The sequence below is a fragment of the Marmota monax genome, unplaced genomic scaffold (assembly GCF_021218885.2).
Source record: "Marmota monax isolate L192 unplaced genomic scaffold, Marmota_monax_Labrador192_F-V1.1 WCK01_AAM20220418_F8-fsc00009, whole genome shotgun sequence".
NCBI lineage: Eukaryota > Metazoa > Chordata > Mammalia > Rodentia > Sciuridae > Marmota > Marmota monax.
Window position 1 is genome coordinate 24,419,596 of NW_026694710.1, and position 24,633 is coordinate 24,444,228.

General features: G+C 58.6%; 1 protein-coding gene across 6 annotated transcripts in view; it reads left to right on the top strand.

Moving 5' to 3' along the window:
• Evc (EvC ciliary complex subunit 1) overlaps positions 1-24,273 on the top strand; it is a 52,840-nt gene extending 28,567 nt beyond the window's left edge. For 4 of the 6 annotated variants that reach the window (XM_046423540.1, XM_046423536.2, XM_046423541.2 and 1 more), the window contains 12 exons: positions 340-488; positions 1,713-1,811; positions 6,020-6,229; positions 10,965-11,074; positions 13,371-13,581; positions 14,291-14,497; positions 16,758-16,928; positions 18,344-18,455; positions 21,283-21,409; positions 22,196-22,289; positions 22,920-23,031; positions 23,613-24,273. In XM_046423540.1, coding sequence (XP_046279496.1) covers positions 340-488; positions 1,713-1,811; positions 6,020-6,229; positions 10,965-11,074; positions 13,371-13,581; positions 14,291-14,497; positions 16,758-16,928; positions 18,344-18,455; positions 21,283-21,409; positions 22,196-22,289; positions 22,920-23,031; positions 23,613-23,677 — 1,667 coding nt within the window. In that variant the 3' untranslated portion in view covers positions 23,678-24,273. The remainder of the gene's footprint in view (positions 1-339; positions 489-1,712; positions 1,812-6,019; positions 6,230-10,964; positions 11,075-13,370; positions 13,582-14,290; positions 14,498-16,757; positions 16,929-18,343; positions 18,456-21,282; positions 21,410-22,195; positions 22,290-22,919; positions 23,032-23,612) is intronic. The other 2 variants (XM_046423537.1, XM_046423539.2) reach the window with 1 other exon arrangement.
• Positions 24,274-24,633: the final 360 nt, after the last annotated feature.

The following is a 24,633-nucleotide window of genomic DNA, read 5'->3' on the forward strand; positions in this document are numbered from 1 at the left end:
AGACCACCACCCTGCAGGCCTGGCTCGCCAGCACAGGGGTGGGGGGAGGCCAGCGTGGAGAGGGGGCTGGTGTGCTGAGCTGCATGTCCCCACACCCGCACCTGCCCCAGGGCTGCCCTGGGGGTGGGCAGGGCAGGGGTCAAGCTTAGAAGGCATCCAGGCTGTCCTTGAGGTAACACAGTAGTAGGACCCATTAGAAGAAACCCAAGTCTGACCCTGCAGACACCTGGGGACCATCTCTGCCAGCAGCCCCAGCTTCCTTGCCCCCTTGGCAGAGCGGCCCACTCCAAGTCCTGGCTAGAGAGTCACTTCCTGTCCTGTGGCTCATTTCAATTCCAGAGTTTGTCCAGAGAGGCAAAGACCTGGTCAAGGCGTCCCTGGCTCGCCAGGCAGAGGGGACAGCAACGCTCATGCTGGCCCAGGAAGAGGAACGGAGGGGCTTCCTGGCCAACTCCCACCTGAACTCGGATCCCGAGGAGTTTCTCAAGGTGACCTGCCCTGTCCCCACCTGGCCCTCGGGTGTGGGGGGTGAGCCAGGTGCGGGCTCCGTTCTTCCTCGGGGCGTGGGAGGCCCAGGACTCATGAGGCGTGGTGTCGACTGCCTCCTGTTTGTCAGCTGAGTGGCCATAGCCTGGACCCTGTGCCCTGCCTGCTCCCCTGTCAGCTAGCCACGGGAATCACAGGCTCCTCGCTGGCTGCCAAGGACAGGGAGGGGGAATCTGCAGGAAGCGCGGCTGTGGGTACATCTCAAGGCTCCTGGGGTGGTGGCCCTGTGTGGTGGCACCAGTGGAGTGTTGTACGGTTCAGAGGGGACAAGCCTGTGCCCATGTGTGTGTCCGGCCCTCACCCAGGACTGGCCCAGGGACAAGGTGTGGGTGCTGGGTCAGCCTCCCCAGGTGTGGGTGCTGACTCTGCTGCCAGGTAGCAGGGAGCTTGGACACCTGCCTACCCGCCCCTGGCCTCGTGTCACAGTGTTGTTAGGGCTGAGGCAGGTGAGGGGCAGCCCTGGCCCGGCCGTCTCCGGGTGCCTCTGCCCCACAGTAGCACTGGCTCAGCTTGGCTCAGATCTGCTCAGGGGCTGGCGGGACAGTGTCTGGTCCAGCCTCAGCCCAGAACCCAGGCACAGAAGTCACTGGGGGCCAGCAGCACCTCAGTGAGAGGCCTCAGGAGGGGACGCCCCAGAGAGCAGAGGCCCCCACTGCAGTGTCCCCTCCCAGGGCCATCCCAAGAGGGGCCCACCCTCTGTCCTTGCCCTACCAGAGCCTCTGTCACATCAGAGGCCTCTGAGGCCCTGCTGGCCTGCCCCATTTCCCCAAGCAGTCCTGCCTGGTAGCTGACCACACTGACCGCTCACAGTCAGTATCACCCCCTGCTGGGATCCCTGGGGTGGTCCCTAGCAGCATGAGTCAGAGAAAGATGGCTGGGGGCAGGAGGCCAGGACAAAGAGTGACAGGGGTGACCAGTGGGCCTCTGCACTTGGGGAGTAGCGAAAGCCAACTCTGTGGTTCCCTGGAAGTCAGATGTGCTGGTCCCGGCCTCAGCCACAGTTTGTAAGCCACAGAAGCTGCGTGACAGTTCTGGGCCTCAGATTCCCTGTGCACAAATCGAGGTGAACATCCCTCCCATCTGAGCCACCAGGATAAGTTGAGAGTTTTTCTAGAAGAAATTAGGGCTGCATTTTCCACCAGACCCAGTTCCTGTTTTAATCACAGGCCTTTCACGAGGTCCTGGAGCGGCAGAGGCTGATGCGAAGTGACCTGGAGGAGGAAGAGGAGCTCAGAACCACAGAGGCCATGGCTGCCCTCTGCCAGGTGGGTGGCCTCAGCTACGGCAGAGAAACCTCAGGTTTTGTTTGGGCAAGAGCCGCACATCCTTGGGCAGGGACCCAGGCAGGCTCAGGGTGACAGGAGGTCACATCCCTGCTGGGTGCTGGTCCAGCCCTGCCATCTGCTCACTGATGGAGCCCTGCCTGAGGGGCTGCCAGAGCTATGGGAAAGCTGTGCGAGGGCCGGAGTGAGTACCCCAGGGGGTGGCACAGGGGGGAAAGGCAGGACTCAGGAGCTGGTCAGCATCTGTGTCTTTTCCTCCGCCCTGTTAATGTGGCACATTGGATTGATGCCGGTAATGGCGACTGCCTGTGAATTTAGAACTTCTTCATTTTCTCTGGTGAATTTAACTGTTCCAACTCTCCCTTCTCTTTGGGACTCCATTAAACATTTAGACGTTCTTGTTCCTTCTGTACCACCATCTACACCATTTTTTCCATCCTTTAGGATCTCCCTGCTTTGTTTTGGGTAGTTTTTTTCTCCCAGTGCATAATTCTCTCTTCAGCTACATCTAAACTACAATTAAACCCATATGTTGAGTTCTTAACACTGGACAGTGTTTTTCAATTCTAGGGTTTCTAGTTGGCTCTTTTTTAACTTAACACTATTACTTTTTATAATTTCTGGGTCTTTCCTTAAAGGTTCAAAAGCAGACTTTAGCACAATGAGTATAGGACGCGTTGGTACTTGAAGTCTGGGTCTTGAATTGATACTTTGCAGTACCTGTGGGCTTGCTCTGCATGTCTACTGTGTGGCTTTACGGTTAGAGCGTCCTGCCTCCTCCTGTTGTCTGGTCTTCTGGGTATTTTGTGGAGATATTCCAGGTTTGCACATTTACTTGTAGAATGTGCCAGTATACAATGATGTTCTCTTTCTCCAAAGGGGAGTTTCTCTGGCTTCTGCCATATGGTCGGGCTTCTAATGACCCAGTGTCACCTTCATTCGAAATCAAGGCTTGAAATGTCCTGGACGGGCCAGTCAGGTTTTCATTTTTGTAACAAACACCTGAAAACAAACAGCTTTTAAAAAGGAGACGTGTGTCTTGGCTCCCAGTCCAGGGGTCTTGTCTGTGGTCAGTGGGCCCCATTGCTCTTGGCCTTTGAAGAAGCAGCACCTCACGGGGAGTTGGGAAGCAAGGAAGCGGGGAGACCAGTGTCCCACAGTCCCCTTCACGGGGACTCTCCAGTGACTTAACACATGCCCTGAGGCCCACATCTTAAAGATCCCGCTGCCTTCCAAGAGCACCAAGCCGAGGACCCACCTTTAACACCTGGCTCTTTGGGGGCATCCCAGGTCCAAACTGCTGAGCTGGGCAGCCGAATGACCAGATGCAGGTTGCGGCCTGGGGAGGTCCATGTGGACTGGTTTCCTTCCACGTCACCCTGGTCTCTCCAGTGCCATTTCTCCAGGTCCCAAGCCTAAGCGTGAAGGGCCAGGTCCACACGATGGGCCACCGCTCCAGCCTCTTTCCCCTGCAGCTCAGGCTGTCCGAAGGCCTGCCGGGCAGCTCAGCCAGCTCTGCTGGGCAGGCCCCGGGGAGAAACAGTTATCCATGTAGCATATTAGCTAGGAGTGTGAGTTCCAGAGTCCAGTGGCCAGGGCCCACCATCTGCAGACTGTCCATTCTATGCCTCTGCTTCCCCATCTGTGAAATGGTGGAACTATAACAGAGCCCCTGCATTGGACTGGCATAAGGATTGAGTGAGATTCTAGATGAACAGGGTTGACGACATTCTTTGGCAGTGGTAAAAATTCATCAATACTGATGACTATAATTATCACCAGCAATTTGCCAGTCTCTCTGCTAGACCTGCACATGAAGAGGTAGCAAGAGAAAACTTTGCACAATGGTCCCCGCTCATCTTCAAGGCTACATTTCAAGAACCCCCGGGGATGCCCAAACCTCAGATGATGAAGAATCCTATATATACTATGTTTTCTTCTATTCATACACACCTCTGATAAAACTTGATTTATAATTTAGGCACAGTAAGAGATTAACAACAATAACTAACAAAAAAGTACAATTATAAAAACATACAGGAATAAAAGTTTTATGATTGTACTCTCTTATGGCACCATCATCATCCTTCTCCTCACAATGATGTGAGATGGCATAGTGTCTATTTGAGGAGCTGAGTGACACAGGCATTGTGACATAGTGCTAAATACTACATAAAGACTACCTGAACACAAGCACTGTGATTCTGCAACAGTGCATTTGATAAGAAAGACACTGATGGACTGACTGACCGGTGGGTGGGTAGCATATACAGCATGGATACACTGGACAAAGACATGATTTGCATCCCAGGCAGAATGGAGTTGGACAGCATGATATTTCATTATAATACTCAGACCAAAGTGTAATTTAAAAACTACACATTGTTCACCTCTGGAATTTTCCATTTGATATTTTTGACCCATGGTTGACCACAGATAATTGAGACTGTGGAAAGAAAAACTTAGATAAAGAGGGAGTGTGGTACTTCAGAAGGTCTAGTCCATGAGAAGGATGATCAACCAGGGGCTAGGAGGGGTGTTAAGTGCTGGAGGGTGGCAGCAAAGGGAAGTGCCTAAGACCACCAGGTGGGTGATTCCCCAGGACAGCTCACACAGCTCAGTGCGTGGTGCACCCATGGCTGAGATTTGTTAGCAGTGAGAGGATTCAAAGCAAAACCAGCAAAAGGGAAAGGTGTGTCGGTGAAGTCCAGGGGGACTCTGGTATGAGCTTCTGAGTCCACTCCCTGTGGAGTCCCATGGCATGGACCTCATTCCCAGCAGTGAGCTGTGACAGCATGTGCCAGGTGATGTCTACCAGGGAGCTTGCCTGCGCTCGGGAGTCCAGGCTGTGGTCAGGGTCAGCCCGGGGTGCCCTCTGCCCGGGGTTCACCACGAGTGAGGTGTGTAGCTCAACCACTTGCACCCTGTCCAACCTGTGGCCAGGGGTCTTGCCAGTGAAGGGAACTTGGAAATGAGCTTGGGAACAGATGAGGGATTCCTGGATAGGGAAGGAAGTGGACATGAGTCCTGTTGGTGCAGGAAGCATTTGGGGACTGCAGCCAGCTGCTGGGTTGGGGAGGATGTGAGACGCAGCTGCAGACCTGAGGAGGACCAGCCTCTGCTGACCAGGAGCTGTGGTCCAGGGAGGGTGGTAGTGAGATGGTGGTTCAGATGCTGGTAATCAGAAAGCTGTGGGAGCCCAGGGTCAGAAACGCCCATGTTGGTCTCCGCGGCCCAGGGAAGGCTCTGTAGAGAGAGGACTGTGTGCAGGGAAGCTGCAGGATGAGGGGCCTGCCCAGGTGTACGGTGCCTGCAGGCGAGGTGAAGGGCGTGCATAGCAAAGCAGGCAGTGAGAGGCCCCTTATGTGTGAGCTGACACGCAGCACACGTGTTGATGAGCATCACACCCATGTGGTATGATACGATATGGAAGTGGAGAGGGAGAGGCCAACATTGTGGAAGTGGCCATCTTTGTGCCTGGAGGGTGAGGAAAGGTGTTGTTGGGGGACCTAGTGCCTTCCAGCAGAACCTGAGTGGTTTGGTGTCTTAAATGTGTTAAAAAAAAATTCAGAGTGTGGATTCACAGGTGCTAAACATACTATTATCTGCAGTGTGAGGATTTTTCATAACTTAAAGGAATGCATTTTTAGAAAGCGACTGGGGTCAGGGAGGTAGGACCAGGCAGCAGAGGACCCCTGGGGCTGGATTCAGAACTGCCTGGAAGCCCCGCTGGGTAATTTCCCTGTGAGGGAACAAGGGTCTTTCAAGTTAATTGAGCCTGGAGGCTCATGAAGATCTGAGGTTCTGACCTCCTGTGCCTGGAGGGGGAGGGGAAGAGGAAGGGGGAGGGACAGGCCTGTGAATCTAGGAGGGGACTTGGGAGGCCCCTGGTGGTGGGTAGAGGAGGTGCAGAGACCAAGGGCTCTGGGGGTCAGGAGGCAGGCTGAGGCTTGTGGGGGTGGGCAGAGGGCGGGAAGACTGGGCTTGTGCCTGTGTGTGTACGTGCGTTGGTGTGTTCACGTGTGTGTGCGCACTAGTGCACATGGAGACCTACGTGCATGCCTGTGTGAGAGTGCATGCGTGTGTTCGTGTGTGTTTGTGTGCACATCGCGCACAAGCGATTGGAGTCTTCCCGTCTCGGGCAGGGCAGGGCAGGACGTGACCCCGCCCTGGTGTGGTTCTCTCTTCAGGAGCTGTACTGCAGCACCATGGGCACTTTCCAGGGCTGTGTGGACGCCCTGTTCCTGCAGACGCTGGGCGCCCGTGGCCTCCCCAGGGCGGAGTGTGAGGCCCTGCGGCAGGAGGTCCAGGAGGATGCAGCACGGCGGCTGGGCAGGTCTGATCGCTTCCGGAGGCGGCAGTGGGGACTTCTGCAGGAACTCCTGGAGCGAGACCAGCAGGTGGGCACCCTGGTGTGGGATCGGGGGTAGTTTTGAGCCAGGAGGGATGGTGGGCTGGGTGTGGGCATCCCCAGCACGTCCTCAGGCTGTCCGCAAAGACCCTCGCTAGCCTTTGGCCACACCCACCCAGGGGCAGTGTGAGAGCCAGAGCCAGCTCCTCTAGGCAGGGTCGGGAGACAGGGGTCAATCCTGAGGCTTCAGGAAGAAAGGCGGGCGTTCAGGTGGTGGGAGGGCAGCGCATCAGGCATGTGCCAGACAGCACCGTGGCCCTCAAGATGTCCACATCCCAGTGCCAAACCGTGGACCTGTGTGACCTCACATGGCCAAAGGGACTTTGTGGTTGTGATTAATGATCTTGAGACAAGGACATCATCCTGGATTGTCCAGCTGGACCAAGGTCACCCTGGGGCCCTCCTGAGAGGGAGCAGAGCGTGAGGACCAGAGGAGGAAACAGGAAGGTGTGAGCCGAGCTCCGAGTGGCACAGCGTGAGCCTGGGGACACTGGCAGCTTGTCTAGAAGCTGGAAACGGCAGAGGACGGGTCCCCCACCTCAGGAAGTTCCTGCCCAAACTGGCCGTGCGGCACCTCGATTTCAGCACGTGAAGACCCATGTGATGACTCTGACCTCGGAGCACCTGCCACAGCAGTTTCTACGGCTCTAAGCCACAGAGGCGGTGAGCCACAGCAGCCATGTGAAACTCACAGTGGACATTTTTATTTTTAAAACATTAAAGACTGTTAAATGAAAGAAGGAACCCCTGACCTGGCTGTCCCCAGCCACTGGCGTTTCTTTCTCCCTTGCTTCCTGCAGCCTGGGGGCTGAACGGCTCAGGTGCTTGCTATCTCGGGACTCCTGCAGTCGGCAGTGGCCAAGTGACAGCCCTGACCAGGTGTGGCACCACGAAGAGCTTCTTGTCCCTAATGCCAAAGCCAGGTTGTCCCTAATGCCAAAGCCAGGTTGCTGGTGTTCGCGTTCTTCCTGCCTAGGACATGGACACCCCTTGCCCTGACTAGAGCAGTCAGCTGGGGCCCTCAGGAGTGAGCAGGGGCCCTGCCCTGGACCACCCGCCCCGGGTGCTTGTTTCGCTGGGTTTTCAGTTGGGTGCAAAAGGCCACAAGAAGGGATGCCTGTGGCCGGGGCTCTCTGGAGAGCTGGGAAAGTGCACGGGAAACACGAGAGCTGGGCGGACATGGCCTCCGGCAGCCGCGGGGCAGCACGGGGCGCGTTTCCTGCTGTCTGGGTTGGTGGACCCTCTGATTCACCTCGGCCCTGCCAGCTGGTGGCCGTGTTGCCCTGCGCCAGGCACCTGCCCCTCTCCTGCACTTGGGAGTCCTCCAAGGACCCCTCCCCTGGTTTGTTTGCACGCTCTGATTCAAGGCCCCGTGGCCCGGATGTAGCGGGTGCTCTGGAAGGACTGTGTCCATCTCCAGCAACAGCACTGCAGCTATGGTCACCCTGACCCTGTCTGTGTCCTGCCCGGGATCTAAATGAAGCCAAGTCATCCAATTCACCAAACCCAGACCTTTGTGTTTCCAGTCTGGTGAGTGGGGAAGCCTGGAGAGCTGGCAGGTGAGTCAGTGTCCCCCTGGCACTCTCCACAGTTGAGAAGGCCTGGAGACCACCAGGGCTTTACAGAAAGGCCCCTGACCTGCAGCGCATGCCCAGGGTGTGAGACAGAACGGACACCAGGCTGGAGACGGCCAGTTAGCTGACCTCCCAACTCTGCTATTGCAGGGCTTACAGAATGTCTCAGAACCCCAGCTTGTGTGACAACTAGGGACCAAAACACCCAGCAGGTTGCCATGAGATAGTCATGTGAAGAGTCTTGCACAGCGTCCCTGTGGTCACCTGATGATGTGGGCATGGAAAGAATCCTGAATTTCATTTCCCACAAAATGCCCACGATTCGGCCACCACTCTCTGGTCACATTATTTAAGTACCAGCTTGCGACTGGCTCTTTTTGTCTTTTACGAATTTATTGGTGACGTATGACAGTGATTCTCCCTGGGCTTGTGGGGAAGTTTCACAAGAGGAGTTTTGCATTTGAGAAGCAAGAGGAAGAGCTAATGCCTTCGACAGCTGATTAAAGTGTAACCTAAGCCAGCTGGCTCAAGGTGTGGATGTCCTAACTAATTCACTGATTGATCGCTTAATTGCCGTAAATTACCACAAGGCCTTTAGAGACCCAAGTGCTCTCCACCTGTCATGTTTCCTTGTTGATGAAAACGAGTGAGACACGAACTCTCTGTTGCTCAGATGAGGATTCGTCTTGAGGAGCCCCAACAGAACTGTGTGTGGAAAATAAGCACACCCAGACCACGAGGGCCTCTTCCGCATCATACTCTGTCCCACACACCACGGTGGCCCCATGACCTGTGCCTTATGGAAGTTGGTGAATTGTGGAATCTGTGGAATGCACAGTTGGAGTGGGTAGCACATGGTGTTGTCAGAGCCTGATCCACTCGGGCACACAGGTTCTGGGCTTCTCCAGCACAATGGCCACCCAGGGGTCCACACCCTGCTCCCTAAAACCAATGTCAGGTTCAAGGCTAAAAGGACTTTGCAGATGTGATTATGTCAGGGGCCTTGAGATGGGGAGAGTCCCCTGCTTAGCTGGCCAGGGCCAGTGTAATCACAGGGGTCCTTGCAATGGAAGAGGGAGCAGGTGTCCGAGCAAGGTGGTGTGAGAAAGACACCGGCAGCCATCATTGGATGCCATGATGGAGGAAGGGGCTCCAAGCCAAGAACAGCAGGTGCCCTCCAGGGGCTGGGAAAGGCGAGACATACAATAGTAATTCACCTCAGACAGATATCCAAAAGTATGAGATAATAAATGTGTGTTGTTTTGAGCCACTACGTTTGTGGTCATTTGTTATAGCAGCCACAGGAGACTAATACACCACTGCATGGAAATCTGTGTTTTTAACAAGGGGTGTGTGGCAGGTGTGGCATTTTGTGCCTGACATAAAACTCTCCAGTTAGAATTGTGGCTCACTCACCTGTCAGCCTAAAGCAGCCTCATTTATCACAGAGTGTCTGTGGCTCAGGCATCCAGGCCCAGCTTGGATGGATCCTCTCTCCAGGGTCTCTCTCGAGGCTGCAACCAAGGCAGTGTTGGGGTTGGGGTCTGCTCTGAAGGCTGGACTGGAAAAGACTCTTATCCAAACTCACCTCTGGGGTTCTTGGCAGGACTCAGAGCCTTAGGAGTTGTTGGATTGAGGACTAATTACTCCCACATTTTTACTGCAGTTTGGAACCTGTCTTGAACTCAGCTCTGACCGTGAGGTCTCATTCGGGTGGTCAGTAGGCATGTAAGCTAGTGCAGCCCAAACAGAACCTCTGCCCTTCCTGCCAACCTGCCCATCATACTCTCCCCTTAACTGGGCAAAAACATTGCTCCTCTTTCTCTCACACCCTTCGTCCTGTGGACAGAACACCCCACTGGCCCTACCTCCAGCCTCACCCAGAAAGTGGGCACTTCCTGTCATCTCTGTCCCAGCACGGTGGTCACAGCCACACGCCTCTTGTCTAGCTCACTGCAGCAGCTGGCCTGCCCTCCCTGAAGTCTCAACGCCCAGCCAGAGTGGAACTTTCAAAACACACTACAGCCACGCATCTTTAGGAGGCATGTTTATTATCTCACACTTTAACATCCCTGAAGTTGAAGTACATTTTAATTTAACTGGCAATGACTTTTGTGTCTTAGTGATACCTAAAATAGTTGGGCACCTTACAACCCTCAGCACTATAGATGACAAAAGACAGAAAGTCACATCTCTGCTCAAAACCCCCAGTGGCCAGCGGCCTCGTCATGTCCTACAGGACCTGACCTGTCAGACCTGGTGCCCTCTGACCCCACCTGCTCCCTGCCCAGGCTCCTCCGTGCCTCACTGGCTCTGTGCTCCCCAGGTCTTTCTCACAATGAGGCCTAACTATTTTACAGCCCCTTTCCTGTCGCCTGTAACATGTGAAAGTTTGGAGCCAAAAGAGCAAAGCCACGGCACAGCCTGGTAGCAATGTCCGGGGTGGGTACTGCAGCCCCTAGGGCAGTGCTGCTCTGAACGGAGGCACGGGCAGCCTACGTGTGGTGATGCCAGGAGGCTGGTGTGACCCTGCAGGCTCCGTCTACCCTGCCAGCCCGGCCTTGTGGCCCTCGAGTCCTGCTGCTGGCCTTATCTGCAGACTCAAAAAGACAGCAGAGACCCCTGTATGCTCTAGAGATGATGTCAACTCACCTTTTAAAGAATCAAGATGGGGAAGAATTTTCTAGAATGTTCTGTTTGCCCTTAGATTATTGTAACTCCTCAAAAAAGGACTCAAAAGACTGATCTGAACAGCCCATTCTGGGTGACGCCATGTCATTTGGTGAGATCGGCTGTGTTAGGAATCACACAGCCGGGAACTGGGGTGGGCACAGGCGCTTCAGCCCCCTGTGTTTTGTGGAGCGCAGTGGGAGCCCCTCCAGGCTGCTGGGCAGAGAGCTTCTGCAAAGCTGCGGAGAGGGGAGAGGTGACGGACTCATCTGGCTGGCTGAGTCCTCAGGTTCTCTAGTCTTGCCAGAGGTGCACGTTTCTCCTGGAGATGTGAGATGGCCAGGGAGGAGCAGCGTGGAGGTTTTAACAGAATCTGGGAGAAAGGGGTTTTAGAGCAAGATACAGACTCAACCCCACAGCTCAGGTAGCTGCTGGGCACCCGCCCAGTAACCAGCGCCCACATTCTGTTCCCCGGCACAGGTGTGGATGGAGGAGTGTGCGCTGTCCACGGTGCTGCAGGACCAGCTGAGGGACAACCGCCAGCGCACCTTGCAGGGCGTCCTGAGCAGGCTGGGCGGCCTCACTGAAGAGTGAGTCGGGCGGTCCTGGGATCAGGGCTGGGTGTCCGCGGCTCTACCCTCTAGGGGTCCTCATCTCGCCTTCTTTGAATGTGGATGATGGTGGCTCTCAGTCCTTGTCCTGGGTCTCCTCCGCACAAAATGGGGCCAAGGACCCTACTTCTCAGGGTCATGTTTTGTAGGAATTCTTCTCAACAGCTTTTATGGGATGGGATTTACACATGTTACTTTAAGAGTTCAAATCAAAGATGTTTTAGTAAATCTCTCCACATCCATCACCACAATTCGAATGAAGATTTCCATCTCCCCAAAGAGACCTCTCATGGCCATTTACAACAAATTACAACTGATCAATTTTTATATCCACTTTTTACATTTTTGCTCTATTAGTGCAATATGATTTCTCCAATTTGCTGAAAAATGTTTTCTTATTTCTTCTGATGAAAATGGCTGATATGTTTTCCTAGTAGCCCGGCCTTTCCCAGGCACCCTGTCTGTGTTAGACCAAGACACAGGGGCAGGGCTGAGGCCTGGTAACCCAGAGGCTCCGAGCCAGGGAGGGGCAGGTGAGCAGAGTGCAGCTCCTTGTGTCTCGCTCCTCTGTGCTTTTGGTGATTCGGAGATTTCAGATGGCATCCTTGACCCGTCAGGATCTGCGGTACAGTCAGCCATTACCCCTTCTTGAGCAGTGCTCATGCACAACCCGCTAGTCCTCTCCGAAGGTCACTCTGCTGCCTGTGTGTTTTAGCTCTCTGCATTCCCGGTCCCACAGGGCATGGCTCTGTCGTTTAGAGTTATTCACACAATCGCCCTTCCTGTGGCTCTTGAGTCTTTCCTCTTGCCGTTAAGTTTCCCTCTGGGATCATTTTTGCCTGAAGGCTCCTTTGAGTTCAGATCAACTCATAAAAAATTCTCTAAGGTTTTTTCTAAAAATGACTCACCTTCACCTGTAAGGGATACTTTCCGTGGGCACACTGTCAGTCCTTGTGCACTACTGTTGTGACGTGTCTGAGACTGGGTAGTTTATAAACAGTAGAGATTGATTTCTCCTGATTCTGGAGCCTGAAAGTTCAAGACAAGCACCTGCAGCTTCCGTGCCTGGCGAGGGCTGCTCTCAGCTTCCAAGATGGCGCCTCTCTGTGTCTCCCATGGCAGAGGGGAGGGCATGAGTGGGGCGAGCTCTGATTCTGTTTTCATGAGGGCACTAACCCAGCCATGGGGTGGAACCCAGGGCCCCCCTCCTCAGGCCAGCACAGTGGGACCCAGTTCCAACACTCAGATCATAGCATACATACAGTCTTACTTTGGTTATTTTTCAATATGTGTGTAGGAGCTCCGTGGCGCTCTGGATGCCGCGATTTGCCACTGGATCAGCTCTTCCCAGGGCTCACCCATCAGCTTTTGTGGCCCCCCTGCCATCCTCTGCCTGCGCTCCTCCAGGGCTCCCGCTCCCTCCACTCAGTCACCCCTCCACACCACTCAGTGCTCCTCCCTCACCTGTGGCACGGCCTCAGCGGGTGCTTTCTCCTGAGCTGTCTCCAGGTCACTTCCTCTTTGGCTGGGTCTTCTCTGCTCTGAGGCCTGTGGAGCTCTGAAGGTCAGCTGTTGTGCTGTGAGTTTAGAATGTCTCTGTTTCTCTACGTACTTTCTGATGATCTGCTGAGATTCTTCATCTTATCCATTTCTTGGCCATATGAATCATGATTATTGTCTTGCTTGCCTGATTATTCCAAAACCTGATATCTTGTGGTTATTTCTCCAGTTCCCATTTCATTCCTTTTATTTTTGGTTAATTTCTGTCTCTTTGCATGTCGGGTGATTTTCATTGACTGCTGGATGCTATTCATCACCAATTGTAGAGGGAACATAAGACTCTGAATAATGCCGTCTTCCAGAGAGGATTTATCTTTCTTCCAGCAGGAATTTCAGATAGTGGTGGATGAGCTCCACCCACTGGGGAGTTTAGCTGATTCAGTGCTAGGTCTTTGTGAGGGCCGTGTCCTTTCTAGGATGAGCCCCCGGCCCTGGCTGATGGCCCTGGTGATTGCCAGGCCTCCCTCTGCCATGCTGACTGCTGAAGCTCTCTCCAGCTCTTCAGCCTCTTCCAACACCATACATTATAAAACCAAATGTCGGGCCTCTTTGGTTGACCCAGGTTTCTTTCCTCTTGAGCCACTGGGGTGTGAACTCAGGCACGGCTCACGGCTTCAGTGGGGGGGTGCTTCCACCCACTCCCACTTGGCGGGTGCCAAGTGGTACCTGGGGGCTTCTTGTGCGTCAACCCCGGCCCCCGCTGCTCTCCCCACAGGTCCACGCGGGGCATCCTGCAGGGGCACGAGCTGCTCCTGGGCTCTGCCCTCCGGAGGCTGGCCCTCCGCGGCAGCGCCGTCGCCACGCTGGCCCAGATGAGGCTGTCTGGGAAGAAGAGCCTCCTGCAGGAGCTGCGTGAGCAGCAGGCGCTGGAGCAGGGCTCCTCCCACTGTCGGGACGAGCATCAGTGGCAGCTACTCCAGGCCTTGGTGAGCCCAGGGTCCCCCTGAGCACGCAGGAAGTACCCGGTCGCAGGCCAGCCATGTCCACCAACCTCGATCCTGCCGCCCCTGTCATTAGGGGTGCTGTGTGAACCTGCTGGGGCATCGTAACGAGGTCACAGCCACGGCCCACACGGCTGAGCTGGAGTCTGGGGGTCCTGGAGTGGCAGGGCCAGCTCCTCCTGGGGCTGCTGCCCTCCATTGTCACATGGCCGTCCCTCCATGCATGTCTGGGTCCCGACCTCCTCCCCACATGAGGATTAGGGCCACCCTAATGTCCCCTTTCTGTCTCCTTAAAAATCCTGTCTCCAAATCTGTCAAATCCCAGGGCCCTGAGGCTAGAACTTGAACATGTCGACTTGGGGAGGACACAGTTGAGCCCATGACAGCACCCTCCTGTTGGTGCTCTGTGGCACCATGCCCGGTGAGGATTGCACCAGGAGACCTAAGCCAAGTCCGAGGGGGAACGTCCAGTCAAGGGTGTGGGAGGGGGGCTTTGAAATGTCATGGAGGTTTCCACAGATCAAAGGGAAGAGAACGGGCAGGCAGCAGAGCCGGGTTTAAACCCAGCCGCTTGTCCAGCTCTCACGCCCGTGGCTCCTGAGCCCCAGGAGCAGCCAAGTTTCGAGCCACTGAGGCAGAGTTTCCCAGCGGCTGCAGCTTTGCAGCGCAGGGCAGCAGCTGGGCCTCGTTGCAGGAGATGCGTGTCCTGGAGGAGGCCGGCCGGCTGGAGGAGGAGGCGCAGCAGACGCGGCTGCAGCTCCAGCAGCAGCTGCTGGCCGAGGCCCAGGAAGCCGGGCAGCTCCTGCAGCAGCACTTGGAGCGAGCCATCGGGCAGGCACTGCTGGGGCACGCACGGAATGCGGCCACCAAGAGCCGGGCCAATGACAGGGATGACTTCAAGGTAGGTGCCAGGGGCAGGAGGAACTGGGTGGAAGGGCCGGACACCTGGGCTGGTCCTCACTGTGTCCTGCAGGGACCCTGCAGAGCTTGCAGCCGCCCAGCCTTGGTTCCACATTTGTAGGTGGGTTGCCCTCCCTCCAAGGGAGGTGAGGCTCTATCACACCGATGGCAGGTTTCTCCTGCCACCAGCCCCGTGCTGTCCTTCCGAGCAGTGCCACTGAGGTCACTGACTTGATGGTGGTTCCTCCTCTGCTGACAGTAATGGGAAGCCAGCGGTGGAGACCTGAGTCAGGAGCCCATCCGCCCAGCACCTTCTCCAGTGCTCCGCCTGCCCTTCCTGGCCAGGTCTCCCACAACCCTTGCACAGTAGGGTCATTCTCCCTCCCATTGCACAGATGGTAAAGCTGAGGCTCATGAGTCCTCCCCGGTAGAGGGTGACCGGGTGGAGGCCAGAGCCGAGACTCCCAAGGCTGAGGTGGGTTTGCAGACCTTTGAGCTGTGGGGCTTGTGGTGGGACATGGCGGCACCTCAGCTCCTCTCTGAGAATCCTGCCACTTGGGCAAATGAGTTGCCCTGCTAATCCACGCCTGAGGTTGGCCCCACGTCCTGGTCCTTCAGAGACTGGGGCAGGGCCCGGCAGGTGACACTGGGAAGGTCACTCCCATTCCCTAAAATCCTCCTGCCCTACCTAGTGAGTGCTGCTATGTGAACGAGGGCGGGGTGATCAGCAGGCGCATTTGGTCCTGGTGTCCAGAGGATGGCGTGGTGCTGGGTTTCTAGAGGAGGTTGGCTGGCTCTCTGGGTGGACGGGCCATGTGGCAGGAAGGCAGGTGGGTGGTTGACCCAAGCAGAGACGGTGGGGGACTTCCTGCCTCCCAGAATCCAGAGAAGGCCACCAGCTGTCAGCCACAGGTCCTGCTGGGCCCCGATGTGGATGTGGAAGCCTGCGGGGCAGTGGCAGGTGGCAGGACGGGGAGGCCCACTCAGCCCTGCTCCCCACAGCCCGGGTTCCGCACCTGCAAGGTCAGGCGCCTTTCACAGACGGTGCTGGGGGGGAGCGCAGAGCGCAGCCTGAGCAGACCGCTCAGTGCTAAGTGGGCGTCGTTTCTTGGCCGAAGCCCGGCCCTGCCCATACATGTCTGTGGATGTGGACGCTTGAGGCTAACTCCTGCCTGCTGCCCGTTATCTGAGGAAGAAAAGGACGGTGACTTGGTCAGTGCACGACCAGCACACTCCTGGGCAGGGCTCAGCACGTCCCTTCCTCTCTACTTTGGCCTGAGGGTGTCACTCAGAAGTGTCATAGCTGCGAATGACAGGTGCCCTGCAGTGGCTCAGGTGGGCAGAAGTCACACACCCAGGTACATTCGTCCCTCGGCATCACACAGCACATACCCGGGGCTCATTCTATAAACACAGGGCTGGGCCAAGCTCACAGTCTGGGGCGCTGGCATCCTGGCTCAGGCTCTGGCCACGCCACACCCTGGCTGTGTGATCTCATGGTGGGTGGCCGTGGTGGCAGTGCATTGTGGGGGAGGAACCCGAAAGAGGAAGCCAGGGGAAGGAGCTGGGCTTGCTCCGTGAGTGCTGACCCTCTGGGAGGACTAGCTCAGGCTCCCACACGGCCTCCCCAGTCCCTTGCAAGGACAGGTCCCCAGTGACCAAGGACCCCTTGGCCTTCCCTCCTGCGGTTCCACAGCTCAGTGTTGCCACTCTGGGACCACACTGACAGACCATGGGCCTTGGGGACAGACCACGGGCCTTGGGGACAGACCACAGCCAGACGGCAGCACCGCATGATAAGAAATGTGGAGGGAGCGCTTCCAGCCAGCAGTGTCTGTGCTGGGACCTGGGAACCAGGTCTGGGCTCTTTCCAACCCATGCTTCTGGCCGTTGTTGTCACTGTCATCGTCATCCTCATTAGCGTCCCACATGACTGTTGCTGCTCCAGGTCTGCATTCCAGACAGGAGGAGGGAGGTGGCAAAGTCTCCCCATCAGGACTCTGCCTGTTGAGAGAGGCAAGGCCCCCAGCAGACTCTGCCTGACTTTGCATCTTAGGACCAGAACGAGGCCATCGCGCCCGTATTAGGCCATCCTGACCTGGGACAGTAAGATTATTGACCAACCATGCGCTCTCCGCCTGCTCCCAGCCACTCCAGGTTGGAAGTGAGATGTCAGCCAGGCGGAGAGGCCGGGCCCCCACTGGGCACGGCGGCTGCACCTGTGACTTCCGTACCGCTCTGTCCTTCTCTCCTGCCCACAGGGGACGCTGGTGGAGACAGTAGTGGAGAGCGTCTACGCCACCCGCGCTGGCGTCGGCCCCCTGGTGCAGGCCTATTACCAGCAAGTCGGGAGGGTGATGCAGGACCAGGAAGAGAGGAAGCTACAGCTCCTGAAGACCTTGCAGGGTGCGCAGCCTGGCCCCGGGACCAAGGTGGCCCACGTGGGGGGACGCGCGTTCCAAGTTGGGGGGTTAATTTTGAAGTGTCTTTATGTATTTATTCACCCCTCTTCTTATACCCAAAATGCTTTTTTAAGGCAACGTAAAGAAACATACATGCCGTACAATAAGGTTTGTAAAGCAGAGAGTCGGCGGCGGGCAGGACCCCGAGGTGACAGGGCAAGGTCATCGTCTGGACGGGCTGGGGGGGCCTCCTTGGAGGTGAATGATTCTGTCTCTGGGTTCTTGGTGGCCAGAGATGGAGCCACTCAAAGGCACTGCCATGCCCAGGGGTGAGGAGAGGCCAGCAGCCACTGTGACGTTCCTGAGACCCTGAGACCCCCCTCATAAAAGGCCACCAGGTGATGGAGCAGACAGTGTCCCCATTGCAGTGACAACAGATAATGACATGCAGAGCCAGCTTCTCAAGGGCCATCCTCACACCCTCCCTCCTGCCGGAGCTCAGGACAGGGCGGTGCTCCTAGGTCTCGGACACTCTGCCTTTGGGAGCTGCTCTCGGCTGCCCCGTCCTGGGGACTCAGGGGAACCTAGCCCACACCCAGAGACGGGCAGAGGCTCCAGATTCCCCGTCATGGCTCTCCAGAGACAGCTGGGTTCCTTTAGCAGGAGACAGACGTGCCCATGAGCCACCGCAGAATGGGGGCACGGCCCCTCCCTCCCTGGCCTCGGCTCCCACTCTGTGGGAGGGGGCTGGGTTCGCCCCAGGCACCTCTGAGCTCTTCTGCCCTTCCCCGACCCCCGACCCTCACACAGTGAGCACTGGAGACCCTGGAAACCCCTCCCCATCCAGCCCACCCTTCATGGGAGCCACAGAGGGTGGCCCAAGCTCATCCCAGGTCAGCCTCTCTGTGCTCCCACGGCCTGGAGGGGGACCGGGAGGCAAAGCACCCATGTCCCCCCAGAACTACTGCTGGGCATTGGGCGACTTGGCCAGCAGGGCCTTGAAGCAGGTGCCCATGGCTCGAAGTGCAAACCTGCCCCTGCTGGGGTGGGGCGCTGGAATAACCCTGCTGGGGACGGGTGTGCACTGGGCTTCCCAGGGACCCAGGGCACCTCGCACTCCACCTGAAGTTTCTATCTTAACCTGCGTTTTCTGAGCATCTGAATTTGCAAACAGGAAAGGGCTGGGGGAAGGGCGCTGCTCCAGCTCCTGGGGGAGCCTCAGGCCTGCCCAGCACCCCGGCTCCCTGCTGGGTGCGTCCACCTGCCTGTTCCCCTCCCTGTGCTGTCCCCAGGGTCCTCGCACACGCCTGCCTGTCCCAGCGCTGGGGCGAGTGGCGCACTGTGGGTGCAGGTGTGTCCTGCTCGGCCTCAGGCGCGGCCAGCCCAGCCTGCAGAGCCTGTGCTCTCCCTGTGATGTGACCCGCCTCGTGTCTCCCATGGTCCAGGCCACAGAATGGACAGCTCCAAGCTGCGGAGGAAGCAAGAACTCGGGGACCCCGGGCCGGAGGACCAGATGGCAGGTGGCACTCAGGGAGCCTCCCAGGCTGTCCACCAGAGGTGAGGCTCACGGTGGGCAGTGGGTCCCCCACGCCGGGATGTCCTCTGCCCCCCACACCCAGTGTGGAAGCCCCTGAGCCTCTGCCCACACCCTGTTCCCAGAGGCACCCACACTAGCGCCCAGCACAAGGGAGGGTGAGTCAGGGTGTGGCGGCCACCCTGTGTCCAGCTTCAGGTGGCACCTGCAGCCCTAACGGGGCTCCTTGACTCCTGCTCATGCTCTTGGCTCCCTCAGGAGCAGACCTCGAGGTGGGAGTGGGTGTCCACCTAGAGGGACCCAGGGAGCCAGAAGGGAGGCAGAGACAGGTGTGTCCCGTGACGGTGGCCGTTACCGTGGCCACAGACTCACCGGCAGAGGCCACTGCGTGTCCTCCCACGGTCTGTGGCTCAGGAGGCCAGTTCTCTGCTTCTCTGGGTCTCGCGAGGGGAGGCAGGGCGTCAGCCCGCGGGGCTCTCCCTGGAGGCCTGGTGGGTTCACTTCTGAGCTTGACAGGGTTGCTGTGGAACCGAGGTCCCATTTGCTGGCCTGCTGTCACGTGGGCCACCCTCACCCCGCCAGGGCCTCTCTCTGGTCCTTGCTCTGGGCCCCGGGGCCGGCAACCAGCCGCAGTGACAGCACCTGGGGTCACGCCTGCAGGCCCTGCGCCTTCTTCCCACCTGGGAGAGGTTTCTCTGCCCTCAGGGGCTCAGCCGCTGTGGACAGGACCCACCCGGTCACCCAGGCTCATGCCGGGACCTTGCAGCCTGTGGCCCTGGTCACACCTGCGGCTCTCCCTTGCCATCTGCAAGGGCTCCGGGATCTGAGCGTGTTTAGGGACACGGCCTGGGATGTGGCCAGCTCTGGGGACGTCGCGTGGCCCAGCACAGTTGGAGCTGCAGAGAGCTGCGCAGACAGTGCTTTCCAGGGAGGCCACAGGGCAAGGGTCTTTGTCCCTTCCCCAGGGCTGAGGGTCCGGCCTGGAGGGCTGACTCACCTGCCCGTCCACTGCCCCGGGTAGGCCCCACACAGCGCTGCAGCCAGAGAGAGCCCTGGGCCACAGGCAGGCGCTTGGCATAGGGTCCCTGGGCCTTGGGGAACTACGTGGCATCAGCAGCCTCCTGTGGGCTGTGGGGTGGAGGCAGCAGCAGTGCAGGCCTGTAAGTGCCCGCTGTTTGCTTGGCCACTAGGTGGGTACAGGACAGCTCCTGCCATCTGTCCAGGAGCTCTGAGCCTGGGGGGGGAGTAAAGAATCAGCGATCAAGCAGTGGGGGTGCCGGGGGGCAGGGCTGGACCACAGGGGAGGATCCCTTGCCTTGTCCTGCCACCAAAGGTGGCAGAAAGACAACAGCCATGCAGTCGAGCCCAGGGAGCCCGTCACACAGCACAGTCCAGGCCAGCGGCACGTCGGCAGCCCGTGTAGATGACGAGCACTGCAGCACCTGGATCAAGCTGAGCCTGACACCCCCACTGTGAATTCTCCAACTGGTCATTAGCCTTGGTCAGCAAAGTCCCTGCTATGGCATTGCAAGGTCTGGGCTTGCCCTGACTCTCCACACCGTGCTCAGCAGTTCCTGGACTTGGGCACAGGAGCATCAGGGGGCTTTCCCACTAAACCTGCTGCACCTGGGACTCAGGGAGCTGGAGGGGAGCCCGGGCATCTAAATTGTTCACACATGCTCACAGACACGCCCAGGGACTCGGATGGCTGTGGCCCAAGGACTCCACTTTGACCCAGGTGATCTAATGGGGGGCCCTGGCCCAGCCTCACCTGGTGTAGGGAAGAGGAAAGTCAGGCCTGGTGTGTTGGGGTGAGCGCCTGGCGCAGCCTCTGCAGGGTGGGGAGGGCCTGCCTCCTTGTCAGGGGCTCCTGCCTTCCCCTCCCGCCCTCCCCACCCTAGGCAGAGCTAGGGGGACGGCCAGTCTCCCATCTCCCCGTATCCCAACCCAGTGCCTCCCGGCAGGCAGGAGAACAGGGAGGGGCCACAGGAGGTGGATGGGACAGATGGCGTGGCACAGAAGGACTGGGGCTGGCAGGGCAGTGGACAGACGGGGTGGACTTACAGCAGACAAGACATGAAGCCAGGTGGCACCGTGTGCCTTGGGGGCCCCCATGTGGGCAGCTGCCTGCCAATGCTGCAGGTGGCATCTGCCTTCAGTTGCAGAAACTCAGCCCTTTCCGAAAATCCAGCCTGGGAGATGAAGGGGGCAGGGGGGTAGTGGAGCCAGGGGTCTGAGTGATCCTGTGGGCCGAGGGGAGGCAGGAGTCTGCGCCCCAGAGGGAGATGGCACTCAGGATCAGAGGGAGTCTCTGCCCCAGCTGTCCCCCTGCCTCTCGGGGTAAAGGGGCTGCCTTGTTCTGGATTTATCTTCTTCCGGAGGAAAAAGCCTCCTGTTTCACAGGGAGGGGCCAGGGCCGTTCTGAGCTTTAAAATCAGGATGCAGCCGGGACCCTGGGCCTTTGGGGAGAATGTTCCTCCCTAAGTAAGATGGTTTGCTCAGGAGAAGAGGCCACTCCCTGCCCAGCCCCGTGGCAGCTGTGGGTCCACAGGCAAGCCCCGCCTCCCAGCCTCCCAGCCTCTCCTGGCTTTTCCTCTGTCCTGCTGATGTCCCCAAGCCACCCCGAGGATCAAGACAAAAGTGCCTGTGGAATCTTGTCGACTCCTTGGTGTTCGGGGCCTTGACAGTGTCCCCAGTGTGTGGCTGCTGGACACTGGGCCCATGCTCCTCTCGGGTACCCAGGCCCAGCGGTCACTAATCCCACGGCACGGTGGGCCCTTTGGGAAGGTTCACGTGGGGGCTCCGAGTGACTGTGGCCAGGGCAGCGCTGACCTTCTCATCCCCCACCAGGCTGCTGTCGCAGCAGAGGCGGCTCCTGGCCCAGTTCACGGAGCACCAGCGGCTCCGCCTGGAGGCGCAGAGGCAGAAGGCCAGGGTCCTGGACCAACTGGAGGCCCAGCTGGAGACGCAGCTGCAGGTGAGAGTCTAGGAGCGGCCTCCGCAGGCAGGGCTTCAAGAGGAACAGAGGTGGGGAAGGCAGAGGCCAGGTCATCCCGGGCCAGTGTGGGCCTGGGGGTGGGGGGGGGCAGGTCCAGAGCCTTCGCCTCTGCACCTCGCTGTCTGCACGGTCACCTGTGGCCTCGGGCCAACTCCAGGCAGGCTGCCGAGAATCAGCGCTTCAGTGTGTGCGGATCCCCACCAGGCGACTGCTCAGAGTAGGATGGACATCCGTCCTGCTGGCCGTGGGGGGCGACCGAGCCTGCTGTGCATCTGGAGCACTCAGGACTCACCCAGCACAGAGAGTCACGGCAGGGAAGGCTCCGTCCCGAGTGTGGCCAATGGCTGCCGCAGATGCCTGGCGTTCCTGAGTGGAAGCCACGGACAGTGTGGGCCCTGCCAGAGATCTCCCCACATTGGGCAGCGATTAGAGGGACAAGGACAGGTGTGCCCAGGTCTGTGTGGCGCTGGCGCCAGGCGCTCACTCTGGAGGCAGGCCACACTGCGAGGTCCTGTCCTGCTGCCACCACCTCCGTGCAGGCCACCACCTCTCACCCTGTGTCATCTGTAAACGGGCTCCACAGCGGAGCCAGAGAGGATGCCCACCCTGCATTCTGCCCTGCTTGGGCCTCTCCGGGGCACTTCAGGAGAGTGTCCTGAAGTGTCCCTGCTGGGGACGCGTCCGCCAGCCTCCTGGACAGCGTCAGGCCCTTTTGGGGGAAGGGCTCGGGGAGGGGCCGCTGACTCTCCCCCACTTGCACATCAGGACGCGGAGCAGACCTTCATCTCAGAGCTGGCAGCCTTGGCCCGCGTGCCTCTGGCCGAGAACAAACCGCTCTCCAGTAAGCGCGGGCTGCCAGGTAAGTCGTGGCGTCCCCGCCGCAGGGGCAGAGCCTCTGCACTGAGACCGATGTCCACCTCCCGTCCACCGCTGACCAGCTCTGGGGCCTCGGGCCTCGGGCTCAGCCTCTCTGGGCTTCATGTCCGTGTCTGTAATGGGGCAGGCTCAGGGCACCTGGGGCCCGGCTCTCCAGCATTGGGCCATCCCAGCCCCTGGGTCTGCTGCCCTCCAGCTGTGTCTCCGACTCTGTTCCTACCTGTAAAGTGGGAAGATGTGTCCCCTCCCCTGCCAGTGAGGGAATCGGGGACGTCCCAGGTGGTGGTAGCCTAGTCGTGGGAGGGTCGCTCTGAAGGCAAGCACATAGACGTGCCAGCTGATCTCGGCACCCTAAGTCCCGAAGGCCCCTGGGTGCAGTAGAACACGGCCTGGCAGGACTGGTCAGGTCCCAGGTCTGCCACTTATCGGCTGTGCTGGCCTGGGAAAGCACGTGGCTCCTGGGCCTCGGTTTCCTCGTCCGTGGAGTGGGTACAATGCAGTGACGCAGCAGGGCCCACCTGGCCACCGGGTGCTTGAGAACTGTCAGGCCTGGTTGGCCCAAGGCCGGAGGAGCTGTCCGAAGTCCCAGACCAGGGTCCTCTCTCTTCCGCAGAGAAGCCTCTACGGACCAAAAAGAAGAAGCCCCTGCCTCGAGAGAGAGGGGACCCAGGACTGCCCAGCGATGGTGACCCTGCCTCGGGGGACCACGCCTCAGGGCTCCTCAGGTACAGCAGGTCCCCATCTCTCACCTCTGCGCTGCCTCGCCACCCACTGTGCTCCCTGGCCACCCACTGTGCTCCCTCGCCACCCACTGTGCTTCCTGGCCACCCACTGTGCCTGGTGTCTGGGTGGGAGGCCGCCCCTTCTCCAAGGCCCTCAGAGGCCCAAGAACAAGGGGTGTGAGCGTGATTGAGGGCAGGAGCCGGGGCCACTCGGTGGCAGCTGGCATCACTGCGGCTGCCGCTGTTGGCCCATCTGGCTAGGAGGGGACACTGCCTCCAGGCCCTGTTGGCATCCAGCCAGAGCCACGCACCCAGCCCTCCTCCTCCAGGGCCAGCACTGGCCGCCACCTGTGTGAGCTGCTGTCGGCTGGCAGCCCCAGGGTCGTGGGAACCAGCGCGTCCCTGTTGTGGCACCTGGGTGATCAGTCTCCCACCTGGAAGGGCACCCTGGGGCTCCACTTGCCACTTCACCACGGGTGTCACCGTGTAGACCACCTTGGTCACTGTGCTGCCACCTCACTGAGTGGCATCACTGAGCCTGGTCTCAGGCAGGGCACTGACCGCTGGCCTCTTCCCACTTTCAGCAGCCAAAGGCCAGGTCAGCAAGAAGCCGAGGCTGGTGTCGGCGAGGACGGGAGGCAGGTGCTGAAGAGGAGCCATCTGTAGCTCAAGGCTGCTGGGCAGGCCTGTGCCTGGGTGTGCAGGGCCTGTCCCCGCCACAGCCTGGGGGACGTGGGGGCGGCTCTGAGAGAGGACGGAGGGGGGGGAACCGGCCAGACGGCCGCGCCTGAGATGGTTGGGAGCTCCTCCTAGGCGGCTTCGAGCCCGCTCAGCTCCCTGCCCGGGTGACTCCTCCTGAGGGTCATCCTTCCCTGGCCTCCTGTGCCCAGCTCTACCCGTGTCCTGAAGCTACCAGAACCTGCCTCCCACAAGCTGAGGTCACCTGGCACAGCCCCGGGCACTCTGCGCCCAGCTTCTCCGCCCAGTGCTCCCAGGAGGGCCCCTCAGGCTAGCTGTACTTCCTGGATCCGAGGTCATCCCCTGGTCCCGCCATCCCCTACACCCGCCAGGGGCTGCTCAGCATTCCCCTCAGGACCACGTCCTTGCTTGGTACTTTCTGTCCTTTGACTCAGCCAGCACCGAGAACCGGTCACCAAGACAGTGTCCGAATCCCGGGGCCAACAACCCAGGACAGGCTGCTACCTCAGCTCTTCCCTGCTGTGACTAAAAGACCCGATTAGAACACTTTTATGGGAGGAGAATTTATTTGGGGCTCACGGTTTCAGAGGCTCAGTCCGTAGACACTGGCTCCACCTTGGGCTGCAGGTGAGGGGGACGTCATGGGGAAGAGTGTGGTGGAGGGCAGCAGCCCCACGATGACCAGGAGGCAGAGGGAGACGCCGCTCTCCAGACACAAATACACACCCCAACGCCCCCCTCCAGCCGCACCCACCTGCCGTCAGTTAACACTCATCAATCCCCTCAGGTGAGTGATTCACTGATTGGGTTCAGGCTCTCATAACCCACTCAGTTCTCCTCTGCACCTTCTTGCATTGTCTCACAGTGAGCTTTTGGGGACACCTCACCTCCAAATCATTACACAGA